We start from the raw sequence: 21,114 nt of genomic DNA on the forward strand, positions 1-21,114 counted from the left end.
GTTAAAAAATGATGAACTTAATTCCCTAAACCAAATTTAACCTAGGACCCACGAAGACAAAATAGGGCAGTCTGCCATTTTCACGAACCGCTGTTATTTATAGCATATTACATTTCGACTCTTAGGGATTAATTCGTCAAAATGCGATGTATTATTTGAGATGACAGGTTGCTTAACGGATATGGTTCTATCTGTCTTGACTTCAGGTAGGCAGTAACCTTGGTTGGTCTTGAGAAATAGCGAGTCCAGAACAAGATTCCTTTTGTATCATTGTAATTACCTCCGCCCTTTGAGGGAGGAGTCTTTTACTACACCCAATGATCTATGCCTATCAGCTTTCCCTGGCGTTCACTTCTGAGTTAACCTTAAGACGGTCTCTGTCGAACAGCAGGTTCAACCTCAATTAAATCTGTGGCCACTAGAAGAACATATGGTGTTATGGGTATCTGGCACTTTATACGACAACACTTTATATATTTATATATATTCAAGGTCAGGAAAAATCTACTGTTCGTCTTTGGTCGAATAAGCACTTACCTACATTCAGAGAAAAATAGGAACTAGGAGATCCTGGATGGTAGAAATAAATATATGTACATGGTTTTGCCCGATATATACATATTCAACCCTGAAAACGGCTCACACTCCATACACAGTTTCAAATGTACATTTGATAGAGCCCAGTAGGCTCAAGAATCTGTACAATGCAGGCGATGAGTCACAATAACGTAGCTGAAATATGTTGACCAGACCACACACTAGAAATTGAAGGGACGACGACGTTTCGGTCCGTCCTGGACCATTCTCAAGTCGATTGTGATGAGGAGGTAGGGACAGGCAATAAATAGGCAAGAGAGAGCTGAGGAGGAAAGTCAGGTGTAGGGGATAGTAGTAATGAGAACTGCAGCAGGCCTATTGGCCCATACGAGGCAGCTCCTATTATAACCACCGAAGGAGATAGTAATAGGAAAAAAGAAGAGGGTAGCAAGGGAGCGTAGGAGAAGACAATGAACAGAAAAAGGGAGAAGAGAGAAAGAAAAGGAAAGAGAAAGAAAGAAATGGAAGGGGGAAAGCTTATGTTAAGTCACGTTTGTTAGAAAGATTAGAGCATTTGAGTATATACTGTGAAAGGGAAGAGTCCACAGCAACAAAGCCAGGACTCAAGTTCATGTTGGGTACATTGTTTATAAGAGCCGATTCTACAAGACGGCGTCTGTGTAGAGTAGAGGCAGGAAAGATTATTTTGGAGGAAGACCAATCAATGGGATGATTAGAATCCCTCACATGGCAGAAGAGAACATTGTTAGTGTCTGCAGACTTAACACTTCTCTTGTGTTCTTTAAGTCTGTCATTCAGTGTACGGCCAGTTTCGCCAAAGTATTGGAGAGGACAAGATGAACTGGAAATAGAGTAGACACCAGCAGCATTAGAAGCAGGAGGAGCAGTGTGAACTAGATTGCTACGAAGTGTGTTCGTTTGTCGAAAGGCGAGTTTAATGTCAAGAGGACGAAAGGTATTGGTAAAAGTTTTGAGTTCAGATATGAAGGGAAGGCATAGTACAGTGCTACTAGTGTTGGAAGCAGGTTTAGGATGAAAGAAATTTCGTTTAGCTTGAGAGTGGGCACAGTTAATGAAATGCAAAGGATAACCAAGGCGAGAGAATGATTTATAGATAAAGGCAATTTCAGAATCAAGAAACTGAGGGTCGCTGATGCGTAGAGCGCGGAGGAAGAGAGAGACGAGGACACTTTTCTTAACAGAAGAAGGATGGTAGGAAAAGAAGTGAATGTACATGCCACTATGCATGGGTTTACGGTAGACAGAGAAAGAGAACCCAGACACAGAGCTGTGAACATGAACATCAAGAAAAGGAAGGAGGGAATTAGATTCCCACTCAACTTTGAAATGGATAGAAGGAGCCAGATTGTTAAGAGAGGCGAGGAAAGGCTGGAAAAGATTAAGGTCATGAGGCCATAAAGCAAAAATGTCATCAACATATCGAAGCCAGAGAGAGGGACGAGTATCAATAGAAGGAAGAAGAACAGTTTCGAAGTATTCCATGTAGAAATTAGCAAGAACAGGGGAGAGAGGGGAACCCATAGCGACGCCGGAAGTTTGAGTGTAATATTTACCGTTGAAAGAGAAAGAGTTAGATTCAACACAGAGTCTAATGAGATCGAGGAAAACGTCAGTGGGAAGTGGGAGAGGAAGGAGGCCCTCTGACGCCTTCTGTCTGAGGAAAGAGAGAACGTCATCGAGCGGAACATTAGTGAACAGAGAGTCGACAACAAGACTAAGCATCTTACAAGAGGGTTGCAGGCGCAGTCTTTCTATGAAGTCCTGAGAGTGACGAAGGTGGGCAGGGGAAAAAGTGCCAAGGTAAGGTGTCAGGGTTTTAGCGAGCCAGGAGGCAAGAGGATAGCTGACAGAGCCCCGTGAAGAAATGATAGGACGAAGAGGAACACCAGGTTTATGAGTCTTAGGAAGACCATAGAAATAAGGAAGAGAAGGGCAGATGACACGGAAACGTTTAATGAGATCAAAGTCAGGAGGGCAAAGACTAGAGAGCTGTCTTAGTTTGCGGTTAAAGGAAGTTTTGAGGCGATCCAAAGGGTTAGAAGTCAGAGGAGCATAAGTGCGAGAGTCAGAGAGCAAGACATCTGCTTTTCGGAGGTAGTCCTCACGGTCAAGGACAACCACCGAATTGCTTTTGTCGGAAGGAAGGATAAGAATAGAGTTGTTAGATTTCAGGGAGGCAAGGGCAAGCTGGAAGCGACGAGGAAGGTGGTTATTTTTAAAAAACAAGCTGTCAAGAACGGGGATAAGGGCCCCTCTAAAGGCAGACAGGTCCGAAAGAGTACTAGAGTTAGAATTGACAAACCTGTCAAAGGAACTAATGAGATCAAGCAGGCTGCAGGCCTGCTGCAGTTCTCATTACTACTATCCCCTACACCTGACTTTCCTCCTCAGCTCTCTCTTGCCTATTTATTGCCTGTCCCTACCTCCTCATCACAATCGACTTGAGAATGGTCCAGGACGGACCGAAACGTCGTCGTCCCTTCAATTTCTAGTGTGTGGTCTGGTCAACAATCTGTACAATATTTGATTGACTGTTGAGAGACTGACATCATCATAGTTCAAAGGCCATTGACAAGGTCTTTGGTTAGAAGGGTGCTGACCTGCAGTAAATGGAAGGGAGGATTGACGACACTGACTCTCATGATGGTGTTCACCGAATCCTGAAATGCCTGGCTCCTTGCAAAGTTAATTTTGTCACATTAACCGTGACACGTTGACCTTAACGTTGTTACTTTAACTAAGTTAATCACCACGCAGTTCCCGTAGCGTAGTGGTAAGACGCTCATCTGGCGCTCATCATTCGCGAGCGCTTTGTCCCGGATTCGTATCCTGGTCAAGGAGGATTTACTGTGCGTCAATTCTTAACCTTAGCCTCTGTTTACCCAACAGTAAAATGGGTACCTGGTTGTTAAACGATTTGGCGGGTCGTATTCCGAAGAATATTAGGATTAAGGACTTGCCTGAAGAGCTATGTATGCTAGTGTCTGTTCAAGAATGTAAATTCTCCTGTATATATAAATAACAAATATAAAAACAAATCTATTTAATGAGATGTTTGCCATCTCACAACGCCAAAATAATGAAAACTCTTGGGCTGCAAAGCAGGAGAAGTCCTAAGGTGACTACATTTAAAATGCATGATTTTCGATAAAGGAAGTAATCATCCACGCTCAAACCTCACTTGTCCTCTACTGAGGGAGGAGCCCACCTTCAAAATTCTAATAAAAATTCTTCCAATGAAAAGCGTTGCTATGATCCAACAAACCAAGATGTATCATAGAAAAGCAAATGAGCAGTATTGTAGTGAATGGACCCACCCCTTATGACCCCATTTATGAACGTATTCGAGTTATATTTTTATGAGTGTGATTCCAAATGTTGTGAGATTTTGTAAAAAAATATATATATCAGATGATATAGATTTTTGACAAAAAAAATAGTTTCTTGACAGACATACAGTCATTCTTTGAACAGACATACAGTCATTATCTCTTATAGTATTGATATAATTGAATCATGTAAGTGGCTTGAAGAGGGTTCAGGGTATTAACCAAACAGCACATAAGTATTCCGAAAACTACCCATGATAATTTTAATGACATAAATAAACACCGACCGGCACATTATATCTTACTGTAACACGAAAGAATGTAGAACGTCATTAAACAAACAGCTTTGCGGAGAAAATAGATAATTTTCATAACTAAATAATGTAAAAATTAGTCGTACATTAAACTGAAGGAAGCTGAAGATATACACAGTATAATCACGTAATATATATCGACTGTTTGCAAACATTTTATTTTAATAATTTTAAATATTTAGTCTAATTAATTTACTTGAGTGGAAATGGATGAGTACACACAAGATGCAACTTGTGCAACAAAGTTAATATGTTATTGGGTGTTAGTCATGTTTTGATGACTATAACCCTTATTTGCCAAAAGATGCAACTTGCAGTTAAATAGTTACAGGAATGCAAATTTCTGGAATTCAGTTGTACATTATGAAAGCATTGAAATGGCTGGGTTTGACACGTATTGTTTCTTATATATATTCATGAATGAATGACATACACGAGGTTACAGAATAATTTTGTGAATATAAGCAATGAATAGCTTCTAGTATTTGATTATTAATTACATTTATAACAAATTTTAAATTTAAGATATTTAAATGAGTTTTGATGAGAAGATAAGAAAAAGTTTCATATTTGTGTGATATAACAGTAACAAATGTTTTCCCTCTCTTGTAGTTTCATGTCGGCCATCACGCTGTTGGGGACGCCATCGGAGGTCTATCAGTTCGGGTTCATCTACTGGCTTATTATATTCTCCTACATGCTGGTCATGCCTGCAGCTGCCTACCTCTACTTTCCAGTCTTCCACGAGCTCCAGGTTTACATGACTTTACTTTTACAGAACTCAAACCCTAATTACTGTAGTTAGTGTCCCAATAGTTGAGAAGATGTCGGAAAATTCAACACTTACGAAGTGAAGACAAATCTGAACTACACATTATATCATTCCAAAAAGCAAAAGTCTCAAACATTCAGCTCCTTGACCTGTTCTTGAAGCTTCCAACTCTTCATCGAACCTCATACACTTATTACATGAACATAATTAAATAATAAATGTTATGAATAATAATAAAATTATTATTATAATTATTATTCAAAATAATAATAAAATTTATAATAATAATAATAATAATAATAATAATAATAATAATATAGGATAAAACACATATGTATTTGTGTATTTATGTACAGATTTACACCAAATCTTTGGCACTCTACTAAGTGCTTTGTCAATATCTGAGCATATGGTTTGGACGAGATTTACAGATGTGTTATCACGCCTTTGAGAAGAAATTATAATTACTTAACATTGTAAGGGATAAACCAGGGTGTTTGTTGTTTATGTTGCACCATTCGTAAAATTACAGTCCTCTCTGTGCCTCGGGAAAGAACGGTCGCAGGAGGCCTCCTCCCACATGGATTTACTACAAAATGGGTACAGTCGGCTCTAAGGAATTATGCAACCTAGTAGTGATGATATACACCTTGGCCACTCATACAGAATAGGTGTGTCTGAGAAATGGTCATCATCTGCACTGGTAAATAAGAAGTCCCCTTTGACGGAGAAGGAGGTGGACCATGCAGCCGTCTTGGGAAGGTGGTGCTGAGGGGACAACCCTCAGGCCTTCCCTCCTCACTCGCCATTAGACCTATACCACACGTGTGTCGGGCACACGAAAATAACTCTTGCGCCCTACTACCTACAGAGCCGTGATTGCCTTGTTCTTCGTCCGGTGACCTTGGAACAATGTAGCCTCAGTTCAATGTACATACTTCGTGTCATGCTTTAACTTGACCCACTTCTACATTCGTTAATCTTGTGCGTGTGCAGTGTTGTTGACGTTTGAGCGTGGTGTGTTGGCTTTAAATTGAAATGTTGTCGTGAAGGTGAACCATAAGCAGTTGTGCTGGTGTACTTGGTTCTAAAGCAGCTAAAGAGGTCGGTGCCCTCCCGTGACCCTGGGGCCCAATCTTCTCCAACCTCTCCTGGGGCTAACGGTGAACAACGTGCTATTGGCTGTTCAATGTAAGTGATGCTGCATGATAATCTGCAGCTCTCTACCCAGCAAGCAGTTTCATCGACGGACATGCTTTCTTATAACCACTATGATATTAATAATCTGCATAAATAACAAGATTAATTTAATTAATTAAAAATAATCATGGCAACCGCCCTTGTCCCAGGTGAATCGCCACTGCTGCCAGATGTGCATTCAGAAGCCTAGATTATTCCTGACTCACTTACTGCTGTTACACAAGTCTCTCTCCAGGCAAGAGAGAGCCAAGAAGAAATGGGGCTGTATTCCAAGAGGTGGTGAGCAAGAAGGAAAAAACGACGACAACAACGGGAAAGAACTCGACTAACCCGCTTGATTTTCCCTCTTGGCACTGGTCTTGCTGACAGATTTCAATGGTTTTCTGTAGCTTTAAAAGCCCATCGCACTAAACGCACGAAGATAAACAGAGCTGAAGACAATCATGTCTTTGTCACGAATGATGATGCATTTGTTAACGTGTTGACCAAGGAATACGCTGGGATAAAAATATTGCAAGCACCATGTGATGATTCAGTGAAAGAGAAAATCGTCTTCTTTGGTGTTAACAGGTGTATTGACCCAGAATGTTCCCAGTCCGACAATGTGGAAAATCCCCACCGCAATAAGAATGACCTCATCGTTGCAAGCTGGACAGAATCAACGGATATTCACTAGCGACTCTCCGTGCCCCAGACGTTCCCTTGAGGTTACCTTGAGGTGCTTCCGGGGCTTGGCGTCCCCGCGGCCCGGTCGTCGACCAGGCCTCCTGGTTGCTGGACTGATCAACCAGGAAGTTGGACGCGGCTGCTCGCAGTCTGACGTATGAGTCACAGCCTAGTTGATCAGGTATCCTTTGGAGGTGCTTATCTACGTTGGGTAGAGCTTAAATATACTGACCTTCCTATCTGCATTCAGACTGAGCCTACCATCATTATAGGTGAATATAACGCTAGGCTAAAAAATATTGGTAATTGGCAGTTCAGTAATCGTAACGGCAACCAACTGGTGTCACTATTAGGTAGTCACGATGATGCACAGATTGTGGGTGACTTTGAACCGACGCATATCTGCGGAGGTATTCTTGATCTCTGTCTCGGTGTCAACGTCTCCCACACCGTCTGCGCCTCGTCAATAGTGCCAGATATGGCGTCTGATCATCTGCCCATATTAGCCATTGTAAGCATCGGAAGCTCTATCCTCCTCACCGGAGTGTTCAAGCGGAGACTGGCTGTGCCCATCGATCAATGAGACTCATGTGTTGCTCATGTGTCAGAATGGTTCAGTTCCTTTGAGCTTTCTTCAGTTGAAGATTTTAACAATAAACTCAAAGGTACTATCGAACAGTTTATAGAATCATTTGATCCATCGTCCAGGTCACGTAACCCAAATTACATTGGTCATAGCAATTATGCCTATTATATTGATTTCAAATTACATGCACTAAAACGCACTGCTAGAAGAATTGGACAAGCTTATGGATGGACTCCACACTGATGAAATGCTTAGGCTCTTTCAAACGGCTCTGGCTGAGGCTAAAGAACGTACAGTAGAGCTGAGGCAGACAGATTGCGAAACTTTTGTCAGTGGCCTCAATTCTAACCCGCCACTAAGCCGGGCATGGATGGATATCAACAAGATCAAAGGGGAAAAATGCTGCAGGGGACTCGCACCCTAATCCTCTGCACAGAGCAAATGAGCTTGTTGATGCTTGGGCCACAACTTCCAGCTTTTACAGTCTTCCTCTACCCACACATAATGAACTAAATAATAGATATGCTGCTAGAACAGGGCTACTTGACTTCATGTTTCATCAAGTGGATGACTGTGACATGCTTTTTACTATATACGAACTAGACTCTGCTCTACATAAAGGAAAAGCTACATCACACGGGGAGGATGGAGTTACTAACGGCATACTGTGTATGCTTTTGTTAGTTCCAGGGAATCTCTTGCTTGAATTGTATAATACCAGCTATGTAACTGGGGAGCTCCCAAAGTCATGGACCAACAGCCTAAGGAATTTAGGAATACCCATTCCTAAACCTAACCAGCAGAGTGCTTTTTGCCCAGTCTCCCTCACTAGTTTTGTCTGTAAGTGTCTTGAGAGGATGGGTTCTTAACCGTCTCCTTTACAGAATTAGTAACTTGTTGTCTACCCAGATATATGGCTTCACTCATGGAAAGCTTCACTGTATTACCGCCTTCCTCACCCTGTATACTGATATGTTAAATACCACTTTCCTAGATCTTAACAGACACGCCATTTTGAGCGAACTTTCTGAAAATGAATGTTGGCGGATTGTTACTATGGTGGATAAGAGGCTATCTATCCAACAGGAAGTCATCTGTACTGTTCCAAGGGCATAGGAGTGTAATGAGAGATATTAAACTTGCCACTCCACAGGGAGGTGTCCTCAGTCCTACTCTGTTCAATGTGTTAATCAATGCACTTCTAAACTCAGTAACTAGGAGGCTCAACGAACACATCAATTACTATGCGGATGATATACTGATCCACATCAATGGGTATCTCAACACCCAAAATGTTTTGAACTCTGTATTGCTCACATGTCAGGAACTAGGCTTAGTCATCTCAGTAGAGAAAACAAAGATCCTGAACCGACGCCCACCTAGACATTGTGTTAAAATTTCAAAGCACTTGGTGCAGAACTTTCAGAGATTAGCGGTTATGCACACAAGAACATTTCCATTTTTATTTATACAGATCACAAAAAAATAAATCACATATAAGTCAAACACATTTTAACAAACTCTGAAACATGTAAACACTACTTTGCAAAACTTTTAAACACTATTACAAATCAAATGCACTTTAAAAAAATCACATTTACACACAAAGACACTTTTAACAAAAACAACATTATATGCACAAGTCAATCACACTTTCTAAAAAATGCTTACATTCCTGCACAAACTCACACACATGTAAAACACTGCTCTACAAACTGCATATACACTGGCAAAAATCAAATACACTTTCACTAAAAATCACACATCATATATATGTACATTTTCAACAAATATAATTTTACAAATTGCATTCACACTTGCACAGATACAATCACATAACTTTCACAATCAATATGCAACTTGCACAAAATACAATTATACACAACTTGCACACATACAATCATATCTTCACGAAATGCTCCATCGTGAGCGTTTCGGTGCTAACCGAAATGGATATGGTTAATTAATGAACACCATTTTGTAATATCTCCCCCCTCCCCTTCCGGCCCGTTGGCGTCGTGAGGGGGCTTGGTGGACGGCTGCCGGAGTGTGATGCTCCGTTGGGCAGTCCTCTGTCCTTTTCTGGCCTTGCACTCCTGCTGCTGTCTTCTCCAATTGTGCCGGATCGCTTTTCCTTTTCCTTATGTTTCGTTTTTCTCCCCCCTCTTCTCCTATCTGCTTGTCGTTTCCTGCCGACCTTTTGCTTGTTTTGGATTATTTCTTTGGACTTCTTCTATTTTTTGGTGCTTGAGGAGGCATACTCTTGCACCCGTAGAACTGTAGTACCCAACGTCTCGAGCGAGGGGAACCTTTTATTGTCAATCCCCCTTTCGTCGCTGAACCCGATCTCGACGGACTGACGGTTCTTAAGGTGGCGTTTGTGGGGCGTATACTCACGACGCACCCCTAGGGGGCCCCGGCATGATCAGCGATAGCTTCCTGTTGGGTGTCCTGCCTCTAATTGTGGCTCCATGGTGGGTATGGGGGCACATTCGTGGATGAATTTGTCACTTTTCGTCTCTATGTCGTTGAATGTTTCCGTTGTACCCTCTCAGGCTCGTGGGGTGGGCGACCAAGCCCCCGAGTCGGCCTGTCTTGGAAGACCAGGCTCTGTAGCTCCCGCTGCGTTGGGCCCCGACCTTGCTCCTCCTTTGACCGTCCTGACTTCTTCCCCCAGCTCCCCTCCCTCCTCTGAGGTTGGGTCGAGCCTCCAGCCCCCGGTGGTGACCACTTCGTCCCCTGGTGTGGCTAAGTCTTTCGTTGTGACTACTGCGCCTTTTGACCCCTCTCTCTCTAGGGGTTCTCAACGCCGTTCGCGCCCCAACCGCACTCGCTCGATTCCTTCCCGTGCTGATGCGTATCAGGCCTTGTTTGGTCCTGCTTCATGGGCCAAATACTTTGATCTCCTCCCTCTTGATTCTGCGCCTCCTGACGATTTCTCCCTCCATCGGCATCTTGTAGATTCCGTGGATGCGTGTGTTACTTTCAACCCCACTCGTCTCGGTACACGTGTCGTTGCTGCTCCTTCTCAGGATGCGGCTTCCCGCTTGGCTGCCTTATCTTGCCTTGGCGAGATCCCTGTTCGGGTCTCCAAGAACGTTCAGATGAATTCCAGTGTTGGCACTATTCTCCTCCCACCCCATGTTGCAACCGGTGTTCGGAATCTGCAGGATTGCCACGATGATATTCGGCATATCCTTGATGCCCAAGGCCATTCTGTCCTCCAGGTTGACTCGTTTACTCGTCCCCCTCGTGGTCGTCGCCGTCAACCCCTTCGCGTTGTGAAGATCACCTTTGATGGTAGGACCCTTCCATCCTCTGTCATTCTTGCTGGTGCTAGGTGCTCTGTCCAGGAGTATATTCCTTCTCCTCGACTTTGTAATAAGTGCTGGAGGTTTGGGCATGGTGCCCTCCGCTGCTCTGGGACTGTCTCTCTCTGTCCTTTGTGTGGGAGTGAAGGTCACTCTAAGTCGGAGTGCACTTCTCCCCAAGCTCGCTGCCTCAACTGCGGTGAGGCCCATCCTACGTTCTCCCGTGCCTGTGTCCATTACAAGCTTGAGGCGGCCGTCCTTAACCTGAAGCACCGGGAGCGTTTGTCTTTTCCTGAGGCGAGGCGCCAGGTTCGCCGGCTCCCGCCTTATACTAACATCTCTTATGCTCGCGTGTTGCGCTCTTCCTCTCCTCGTCCTTCCCCCCTTCCTCAGACTCTCAACCGTTTCCGGGCCTTGGACCCTGATACGCCCACTGCCCCCTCCTCTGTTCCTTTGAGTTCTTTCCCGAGGGGTCCCCCTCCTGGTCCTCTGTCTGGGGTTCCCCTTCTTTCAACCCGGTCTGTCATGTCTCCTGTGTCTTCCTCGTCCCCCTCCGATCCTCCTTCCCATCCTCTTCCTCCATCTATCGGCTCTCCCCGCCGCCTGTCGGTGCAGGCGGATGTCCATCGCTCTCCTAACGGCCGTCGTGTGTGCTCTCGTTCGGCTTCTCCTGTTGAGACACTGGAATCCGTTGCCCGGTACGTAGTTGCTGGGACACCTGTCTCTTTAAGTCAGAAGCGTAAGCCTGGCTCCTCTCCTTCCTCTTCCCCGGCGGGTAAGAAGGCTTCGCTTTCTTCCTTAGCTCCTACTTCTGGCTCTGTTGCTCCTTCCCCTCCCGTTTCAGTGGTTGCGCCCCCTGTTCCTGCTATGGAGGTTTCTTTGGCCCCTGCTTCCCTTTCGGTTGCTGCTCTTGCTGGGGTGCGCTCCCCTCTTTCTACTCCCCCTCTTCCTACTCCCCCTCTTCCTACTGCTGTCCTTGACTGCTCCTCTCCGTTGTCTCCTCCTCCTCCGGACCCCGCCCGCCCACCTCTGATCTGTTCTCCCGTTTCCTTCCCTCCGTCTTTGCTCAGTTTACCCATGCCCCCTAACCCTGACTTTGCTGACCCTGATCCCGACCCTGATATTCTTTAACGTGCTCTGTTGCTCTTTCGCCTTTGTTTCTTCCTTGTTCTCTGTTTTTGTCCTTTCTCTTCCCGTCGTTGTCCATTCTTCAATGGAACGTTCGAGGTTATTACGCCAATTTCCTCGAACTCCAACTTCTGATTTCGCGGTTTTCGCCCCTTTGTGTCTGTCTCCAGGAGCCAATGCTTGGTGCTCGTCCTGGTCGTTTTCGTGGCTATTCCTTTCTCTCCCCCCCCCCCAGCCATTGCTGGGGCTTCTAATTCTTCTGCTCTCTTGATTCGTGCAGATGTTCCCTTTGTTCCTTTACTTTTTCCTTCGCCTCTCCATTGTTCTGCTGCTCGTATCTTTGTGGGGAAATGGTACACAGTTTGTTCCATTTATCTCCCCCCGAGTGTCCCGCTCTCTCTTCCTGATTTGAAACACCTCCTAGACTCCTTGCCGGAGCCTGTGCTCCTGCTGGGTGACTTCAATTGTCGTCATTCTCTTTGGGGTGACGTTCTGACGAATACCCGGGGTCGCCTCCTTGAGCCGTTTCTCCTATCTTCTTCCCTGTCTCTTCTGAATTCTGGTGAGCCCACTCATTTGGACTCTCGGACTCGCACCCTTTCTTGTCTTGATCTTTCTCTCTGCTCTTCTTCTCTTTACTTAGATTTCACGTGGCAGGTTCTTGATGACCTCCATGGAAGTGATCATTTCCCCATCCTTGTTTCCTTTTTCTCTTTTCGCCCTTCCCTCTCTTTCCCTAGGTGGCAGTTTGCTAAGGCAGACTGGACCCTATTTACCCGCAGTGCTGCTCTCTCTGACCTCTCCCTTCTGCCTCTCTCTCGCGCTCTCCTCCTTTTTCATGACACTGTCTTCAACGCTGCCCTCCGCTCTATTCCTCGCTCTTCCTCTCGGGGTCCACGGAAGTGCGTTCCCTGGTGGAATGCGGACTGTGCTCGGGCTGTCCGCTGTAAGCGTGCAGCCTGGAAGAGGCACCGCCGTAGGCAGACGACCGATTCTTTTCTTTTCTTTCGGAAAGCGAGTGCGGTGGCCCGTAGGGCCATCCGTACGGCTAAACGTGAATGTTGGGCATCTTATGTCTCAACAATTACGTCCGAAACCCCTCTGGCCCAGATCTGGAAGCGTATCCGCAAGATAGCGGGTAAGTTCGTTCCCGATGTTTCACCGGTCCTTCACCTCCATGATACTCTTGTGGCGGACCCGTTGCAGGTCGCTTCCGAACTGGGTTCCCACTTTTCTTCTGTTAGCTCTGGTCTTCATCTTCCCCAATCTTTCCTTCTTCGTAAACCTGTCCTTGAGTCTCGTCCTTTAGATTTCTGCACTCATCTTCAGCTTCCCTATAATGATCCCTTCTCTCTCTCTGAACTTCGTTCTGCTCTGGCCCTCTGCGGTTCTACGGCGGCGGGCTCCGATGGTATTCATTATGAGATGCTTCGCCATCTCCCTCCGAGCACGTCTCAGTATTTACTGAGTCTGTATAATCGGATCTGGGAGTCGTCGTCAGTCCCTGAGGACTGGCTCGATGCCGTTGTCCTCCCTGTTCGCAAAACGGGGTCTCTGGGTACTTCCCCTAAGGACTTTCGCCCTATTGCTCTCACAAGTTGTGTCTGCAAACTTTTTGAACGTATGGTTAACGTTCGTCTGATGTGGTTCCTGGAACACCATCACCTCCTCTCCCCTTCTCAATTTGGTTTCCGCAAGTGCCGCAGCACGACTGATGTCCTGGTGAACTTGGAGGTCTATATTCGTACTGCTTTTGCTGCGAAGACCTCCGTTGTTGCCGTCCTTTTTGACCTGGAAAAGGCTTACGACACCACTTGGCGTTATCATATCCTATCTCAACTTCATTCTTTTGGCCTTCGTGGTCATCTCCCTCTCTTTCTCCGCAGCTTCCTCTCTCGTCGTTCCTTTCGGGTGCGCCTTGGTACCGCTCTCTCTCCCTCTTTTCAGCAATACGAAGGTGTGCCCCAGGGTAGTGTTCTGAGCACTACTCTTTTTCTGGTTGCCCTCAATGGTCTTCTTTCCTCTCTTCCTTCTGGTGTCTTCTCCGCTCTCTATGTCGATGATCTTACCCTTTGTTGTCAGGGTGATGATTCGCCTCTCCTTCAACGCCGGCTTCAACTTGCAATTGATGCCGTGTCGTCTTGGGCCACTGATCATGGCTTCAAGTTCTCTACTTCTAAGACTTGTGCCATGACATTTACGCGGAAACGGGTTGTTCTTCGTCCCTCTTTGTCACTTTATGGTCATCCCCTTGAATACAAAGATTCCGCGAAGCTTTTGGGGTTATTCCTTGACACTCGTTTGTCTTGGTCTCCCCATATCTCTTACCTCCGTGTTGAGTGCTCTAAGGCCCTTACCCTCCTTCGGGTCTTGTCCCATACTTCTTGGGGGGCAGATAGGCGCACTCTCCTTGCTTTACATTCCTCTCTCGTCCTGTCTAAGCTCGATTATGGTTGCCCTGCTTACTCGTCTGCTTCTCCTTCTACTCTTCGCCGTCTTGATGCTTTGCACCATACTGGGTTGCGCCTCAGTTCTGGTGCCTTTCGTTCGACTCCCGTCCTTAGCTTGTATGTTGACACTGGCTTCCTGTCTCTCCAGGACCGCCGTGATCGCTACTGTCTTCGCTATCTTGCGCGGTCCTTGCAACATCCTTCCTCTCGCCTCTGTCGTGCTTTAACTTTTACCCCTCCTGCGGTTCCTGTTCCTCTTCACTACCTCCCTCTTTCTGTCCGGTTATCTCGCCTGCAGGATTCTCTTTCCGTTCGTATTTCTGATGTTTCTCCTCGTGTTGTTCCTTCTTTGCCCCCGTGGAGGGTCCCTCTTCCGCGGTTTTGTACTTCCTTGACCCGTATCACTAAAGCTTTTACCCCTCCTACGGTTCTAAAACGCCTTTTCCTCGAGCACTTTTCTTCTCACTCCCGCTCCGTTTCTGTCTTCACCGATGGGTCTAAGTCAGCAGACGGTGTTGGCTACTCTGTTGTTTTTCCTGATCGCACTTATATGTGTCGCTTGCCTCCGGAGACTAGCATCTTTACAGCGGAACTTTATGCTATTCTCTATGCTCTTCGTCTCCTACTTTCTCGTTGTCAGTCTTCCTTTGTAGTTGTTGTTGACTCTCGTAGTGCCCTCATGGCTCTCGGGTCCTTTAATCCAGTTCATCCAGTGGTTGTCGAGATCCAGCATTGGCTGTTTCTCGTTCATAGTAAATTTAAGTCGGTTGAGTTTTGTTGGGTTCCCAGCCATATTGGTGTGTCTTTAAATGAGCGTGCGGATGCTGCCGCCAAGGAAGCTGTCCGCTCTTGTCCCATCTCTCGTAAGGGCATTCCGTATTCCGACTTTTACCCGGTTATCCATTCCTCAGTCCTTACCCGTTGGCAGGCTTCTTGGTTGTCTGTTACTGGTAACAAGCTACGTACTCTTAAATGTTGTGTTTCCTCGTGGCAGTCCTCCTTCCACCGTAACCGGCGGTGGGAAACAGCTCTGGCGAGGTTGCGTATTGGCCATACTCGCTTAACCCATGGTCACTTGATGGAGCGCCGCCCTGCTCCTTATTGTCCTAGTTGCATTGTCCCTCTTACGGTCGTGCATGTCCTTCTTGAATGTCCTGACTTCCAGGACGAGCGTATGTCTTGCTTTCCGACCGCCCCTCGCTGTCACCTGTCCCTCGATAGAATTCTTGGTGACTCGGATACTTTTGATATCGTTCGCCTTATGCGTTTTTGTTCTCGTATTGGCATCCTTGGTGATATTTAGCGCCCTCTGATTATTTTGCGTCTTTGATGGTGCTACATAGCCTTCCCGGTTTGGTGCCTTCTTTTGATAATTACTTACTTACTTGTAATATCTCTTACTTACATATGAACGTGCTGTTCACGTGTTTTACTTCTGGTTAATGCCTATCAATCCAAGTTAATTAATTAGCCTACTCTTGTACATTATTGGTTAAAAGAGGTTTACTTAATAAATTAAAAGTATTTTTAGTCTCAAGCAGTGTATTTAAATTAGGAAAGTTTACGTGTTTAAGAAATCTGTAGTGAACGACGGCTTCTGAGATATTATTATGAATGTAATTCTGAGTTTCACCGGCAGGTTATCTCCGCCTTCGAATACCTAGAGAAGCGGTTCCACAGAGCAGTGCGGTGGCTGGGTTCCCTTGTCTTTATCATCCAGGTATGTAACGAGGGAGTGTGGTAATAAGCAGTGATTGTAGCACCAGAATATAATACTTGCGACATATAGAAGGACCCATTTGTGTCATAATCTCTGATTAATTACCTGCAATAACCAATTAAAACGAAGTAAGTAACACAAACTTACTGTGTGTGCCCAGATGACGCTGTACATGGCCATCGTGGTGTACGCTCCAGCTCTCGCCCTGGCTCAGGTCACCGGCTTTGACGTCTACATCTCCGTCAGCCTCATCTGCTTCGTCTGCATTTTCTATACCACTCTGGGCGGCATGAAGGCTGTGCTCTGGACCGACGCACTCCAGGTTAGCCTTCTTGTACTTCCAGTCATCTTAAGTGGTACCATGGGTCTTGTTCTTTTGGACAGTATGTTTAATATTACAGATAAGTATTTTTATATTCAGGTGGGTCTCTTGACGTGCAGGTGGGTCTCTTGACCTGCAAGTGTGTCCTTGACATGCAAGAGTGTGTCCTTAACCTGCATGGCGTGTCTCTTGACCTGTAGATTGATCTCTTGACCTGCAAGTGTGTCTCTTAACCTGTATGTGGGTCCCTAGACCTACAAGGAGGGATAGGGAATGTTTTTTGTTCTCAAGGGTTCTTAACGCTTTAGATATGCACAAATGGATTAGGAGGCATACAGGAGATTATAGCAGCAAGTTTGAATTGATGCCTTATTCATTGGTTTCCTAAAGAATCTTACGTTACTGCTTGAGATTAGTTTGAAGGCAATATGGAACCACAATAAAGTATATGCAAATCTTGAATCATGAGAAATGTGAATATGAGTCATAATAACAATTCCAACAAGTGTGAATCCTCGTGCATCCCTAGCTTTCATTCTATAACTAGGTCGTATTGTTGATCAGAAGAAGCAGGGAACTGTAAGTATCAGGGTCATAGATTATTTAACATTCCCTTCTGGGAAAACGGCAGCTAATCTAACAACCTGTCCTCTTACAAATCTACATCTGAAATTTGGCCGTTTGCCCGTGTTGCCGAAAATTGACGTAATTTGAAAATGAAAAATATCTGAAATTAAATTTTGGATTCTTTCTAATCCTAAACAGCATGTTAAGGGTTCTGTGGTACGTTAGTTTGGCTGGAGGTTCTCCGAAGGTTTCAAAACGTCATGAAAACCGTTAATTGAAAGTTTCCTCTCCCAACCTAACCGAGTAAGCCGGAGGACTCAAAATAGAAAACGGGACAGTACATCACTTTCGTCAGCCGATTTCATTTCAAATTACGTCCATTTTTTACCATATGGGCACACGAGCGAAAAGCGACGTAATTTTAAACGAGGACGGGTTGAACCTAAAATCCTGAGCAAGCACATTGTCCTGAATAATTAACTGTAATTTATCTTCCATCCATTTCATTTCATCTATTTCATTCCTATTCTGTGGTTGCCTGCTTATACTTTACCACCTCGTTAATGGCCAAATTTTGTGGCTCCCTCTTTTGACCATGGTCGGAATAAGACGATAATGAGCAGTTATAAATGATGTCGTGGACCATTTTGAATTTAAAATTTCATTTATCGTCCTCCACGTTGCCTAGCAACCTATGCAGTATATTGATGGAATCGTTAATCGCAAACATTTTTTATTTACATTTTGAAACAACATAATGGAAAAGAGTTGCGCTATTCTATATCTTGACTTCAGCAAAACTTTTAATAAAGTGCTTCATGAGTGACTCATTATAAAGTTAAAGGCTATGACATAAGGGGTTATCCTATGCTGTATTAGAACTTGGTTATCTCCAAGAAAGCAGAGTTTTCATAAATTACATTAATTCATAATAGGAAACAGTTGTAATTCCCCGAGATTCAATCATTGGACCTTTGTTATTTATTACATATACATATTATACATATACTTATTTTGATTAAATATATATATATATATATATATATATATATATATATATATATATATATATATATATATATATATATATAATATTAGTATATTTTAGTAGAAGTCTTTCCTGTAGACATATATTATTTAATATGACCGAAAAAGTAAGATTAATAATTCTAACACGAATTTTCTTGATCTTTCTTACGTTGCTTTTCACTGTTGATGGTAATTCAAAGATCAATTCTCCAAAATACATTTTGATTTCTAGTCTGACGCGACACTTGAGCGCGTTTCATAAAACTTATTACATTTTCAAAGACTTTAGTTTACAAACACACAACTGAAACTGAATAGAGCTTACACATCTTCGATTTTATATCTACATTTGGGTGAGGTGGATGAGGTGAAAACAAACTTTCAACAATGGGTATTGAATGGGTATTAAATTCAAACACAAGACAGAACACGAAACAATGGGTATTGAATGGAAATAATTGTAGAAAGCCTATTGGTCCATATTTCTTGATGCTTCTATATTGGAGCGGTGTCTTGAAGTGGGTAGAATATAGTTGTGCAGTAATTGGCTGTTGATTGCTGGTGTTGACTTCTTGATGTGTAGTCCCTCGCAAACGTCAAGCCGCCTGCTATCGCTGTATCTATCGACGATTTCTGTGTTGTTTGCTAAGATTTCTCTGGTGATGGTTTGTTTGTGAGAAGAGATTATATGTTCCTTAATGGAGCCCTGTTGCTTATGCATCGTTAAACGCCTGGAAAGAGATGTTGTTGTCTTGCCTATATACTGTTTTTTTTTAGGCTTACAGTCCCAAAGAGTGCATTTGAAGGCATAGACGACGTTGGTCTCTTTTAAAGCGTTCTGCTTTGTGTCTGGAGAGTTTCTCATGAGTAGGCTGGCCGTTTTTCTGGTTTTATAGTAAATCGTCAGTTGTATCTTCTGATTTTTGTCTGTAGGGATAACGTTTCTACTGACAATATCTTTCAGGACCCTTTCCTCCGTTTTATAGGCTGTGGAAAAGAAGTTCCTGTAAAATAGTCTAATAGGTGTTGTGTTAGTTGTCTCTTCAGAGGTTGCATGGCGTTTCACTTTCCTTCTTATGATGTCTTCCACGAAACCATTGGAGAAGCCGTTGTTGACTAGGACCTGCCTTACCTTACAGAGTTCTTCGTCGACTTGCTTCCATTCTGAGGTGTGGCTGAGGGCACGGTCGATATAAGCGTTAAAAACACTCCTCTTGTACCTGTCTGGGCAGTCGTTGTTGGCATTCAGGCACATTCCTATGTTTGTTGTAGTGTAGACTGCAGTGTGGAAACCTCCGCTCCTTTCCATGACTGTTACATCCAGAAAGGGCAGCTTCCCATCCTTCTCCATCTCGTAAGTGAAACGCAACACAGAATTCTGCTCAAATACCTCCTTCAGCTCCTGCAGATGTCTGACATTAGGTACCTGTGTAAAAATGTCGTCAACATACCTGCAGTATATGGCCGGTTTCAAGTTCATGTCGACTAAGACTTTTTTTGCTCTATGGTACCCATGTAGAAGTTTGCAAACAGGACACCTAGGGGAGAACCCATGGCGACCCCATCTACTTGCTTATACATGTGTCCATCCGGGCTCAAGAAGGGTGCCTCTTTAGTACAAGCTTGGAGTAGTTTCCTTAGACTGTTTTCTGGTATGTCAAGAGGAGTACAGGCCGGATCACGGTACACTCTGTCGGCTATCATTCCGATTGTCTCGTCCACAGGTACGTTGGTAAACAGAGATTCTACGTCCAACGAGGCTCTTATCCCTGTGGCTCGTGTTCCCCGCAGCAAGTCAACAAATTCCTTTGGAGACTTCAGGCTGAAGGCGCAAGGGACATAAGGAGTCAGCAAGCCGTTGAGTCGTTTTGCCAGTCTGTACGTGGGTGTGGGTATCTGGCTGATGATTGGCCGAAGTGGGTATCCAGGCTTGTGTGTCTTGACATTTCCATATGCATATCCAGGTTTCTATTCCCCAATAATCTTTGGCAGGTGGAGTCCAGATTTTTTGGCGTTCACAGTTTCGATCAATTTGTTGACCTTTGCTTTCAGTTCGGCTGTAGTGTCTTTCGTTACCCTTTGGAATTTAGTTTGGTCAGAGAGTATGAGATTCATTTTCGCCAGATATTCGTCTTTTTTAAGAATGACGTGTATTGGCGACTTGTCGCCTCTCCTGACAACTATCTTCTTGTTCTCACGAAGGCTCTTTAGTGTTGCTTTGAGCTCGGGGGACACTATGGTGCTTCTGTTGTTGCCTCGATTCTTTCCTCCTTCCGCAATAAGTTCTGCATGTAAGGTATCTTTGGTGGTGACCTTCTTTTGTGCTTCGAGATCGAATATGTCGTCCATATTACGACATATTCGACCTCGAAGCACAAAAGAAGGTCACCACCAAAGATACCTTACAAGCAGAACTTATTGCTGAAGGAGGAAAGAATCGAGGCAACTACAGAAGCACCATACTGTCCCCCGAGCTCAAAGCGGCAGCTAAGAGCCTTCGTGAGAACAAGGAGATAGTTGTCAGGAGAGGCGACAAGTCGCTAATATACGTCATTCTTAAAAAAGACGAATATCTGGCGAAAATGAACCTCATAATCTCTGACCAAACTAAATTCCAAAGGGTAACGAAGGACACTACAGCCGAACTGAAAGCAAAGGTCAACAAATTGATCGAAACTGTGAACGCCAAAAAATCTGGACTCCACCTGCCAAAGATTATTGGGGAATAGAAACCTGGATATGCGTATGGAAATGTCAAGACACACAAGCCTGGATACCCACTTTGGCCAATCATCAGCCAGATACCCACACCCACGTACAGACTGGCGAAACGACTCAACGGCTTGCTGACTCCTTATGTCCCTTGCACCTTCAGCCTGAAGTCTCCAAAGGAATTTGTTGACTTGCTGCGGGGAACACGGGCCACAGGGATAAGAGCCTCGTTGGACGTAGAATCTCTGTTTACCAACGTACCTGTGGATGAAACAATCGGGATGATAGCCGACAGAGTGTACCGTGATCCGGCCTGTACTCCTCTTGACATAACAGAAAACAGTCTAAGGAAACTACTCCAAGCTTGACTAAAGAGGCACCCTTCTTGAACCCGGATGGACACATGTATAAGCAAGTAGATTGGGTCGC

At 44.5% G+C, this 21,114-nt stretch overlaps 1 protein-coding gene across 2 annotated transcripts in view; it reads left to right on the plus strand.

The window, feature by feature from the left end:
- LOC123762009 (sodium-coupled monocarboxylate transporter 1) overlaps nt 1-21,114 on the plus strand; it is a 299,587-nt gene that overhangs the window by 113,060 nt on the left and 165,413 nt on the right. For both annotated transcript variants that reach the window (XM_069335749.1, XM_069335750.1), the window contains exons 3-5: nt 4,835-4,976; nt 15,975-16,055; nt 16,216-16,377. In XM_069335749.1, coding sequence (XP_069191850.1) covers nt 4,835-4,976; nt 15,975-16,055; nt 16,216-16,377 — 385 coding nt within the window. The remainder of the gene's footprint in view (nt 1-4,834; nt 4,977-15,974; nt 16,056-16,215; nt 16,378-21,114) is intronic.

Source organism: Procambarus clarkii, chromosome 34 (genome assembly GCF_040958095.1).
Source record: "Procambarus clarkii isolate CNS0578487 chromosome 34, FALCON_Pclarkii_2.0, whole genome shotgun sequence".
Lineage (NCBI taxonomy): Eukaryota > Metazoa > Arthropoda > Malacostraca > Decapoda > Cambaridae > Procambarus > Procambarus clarkii.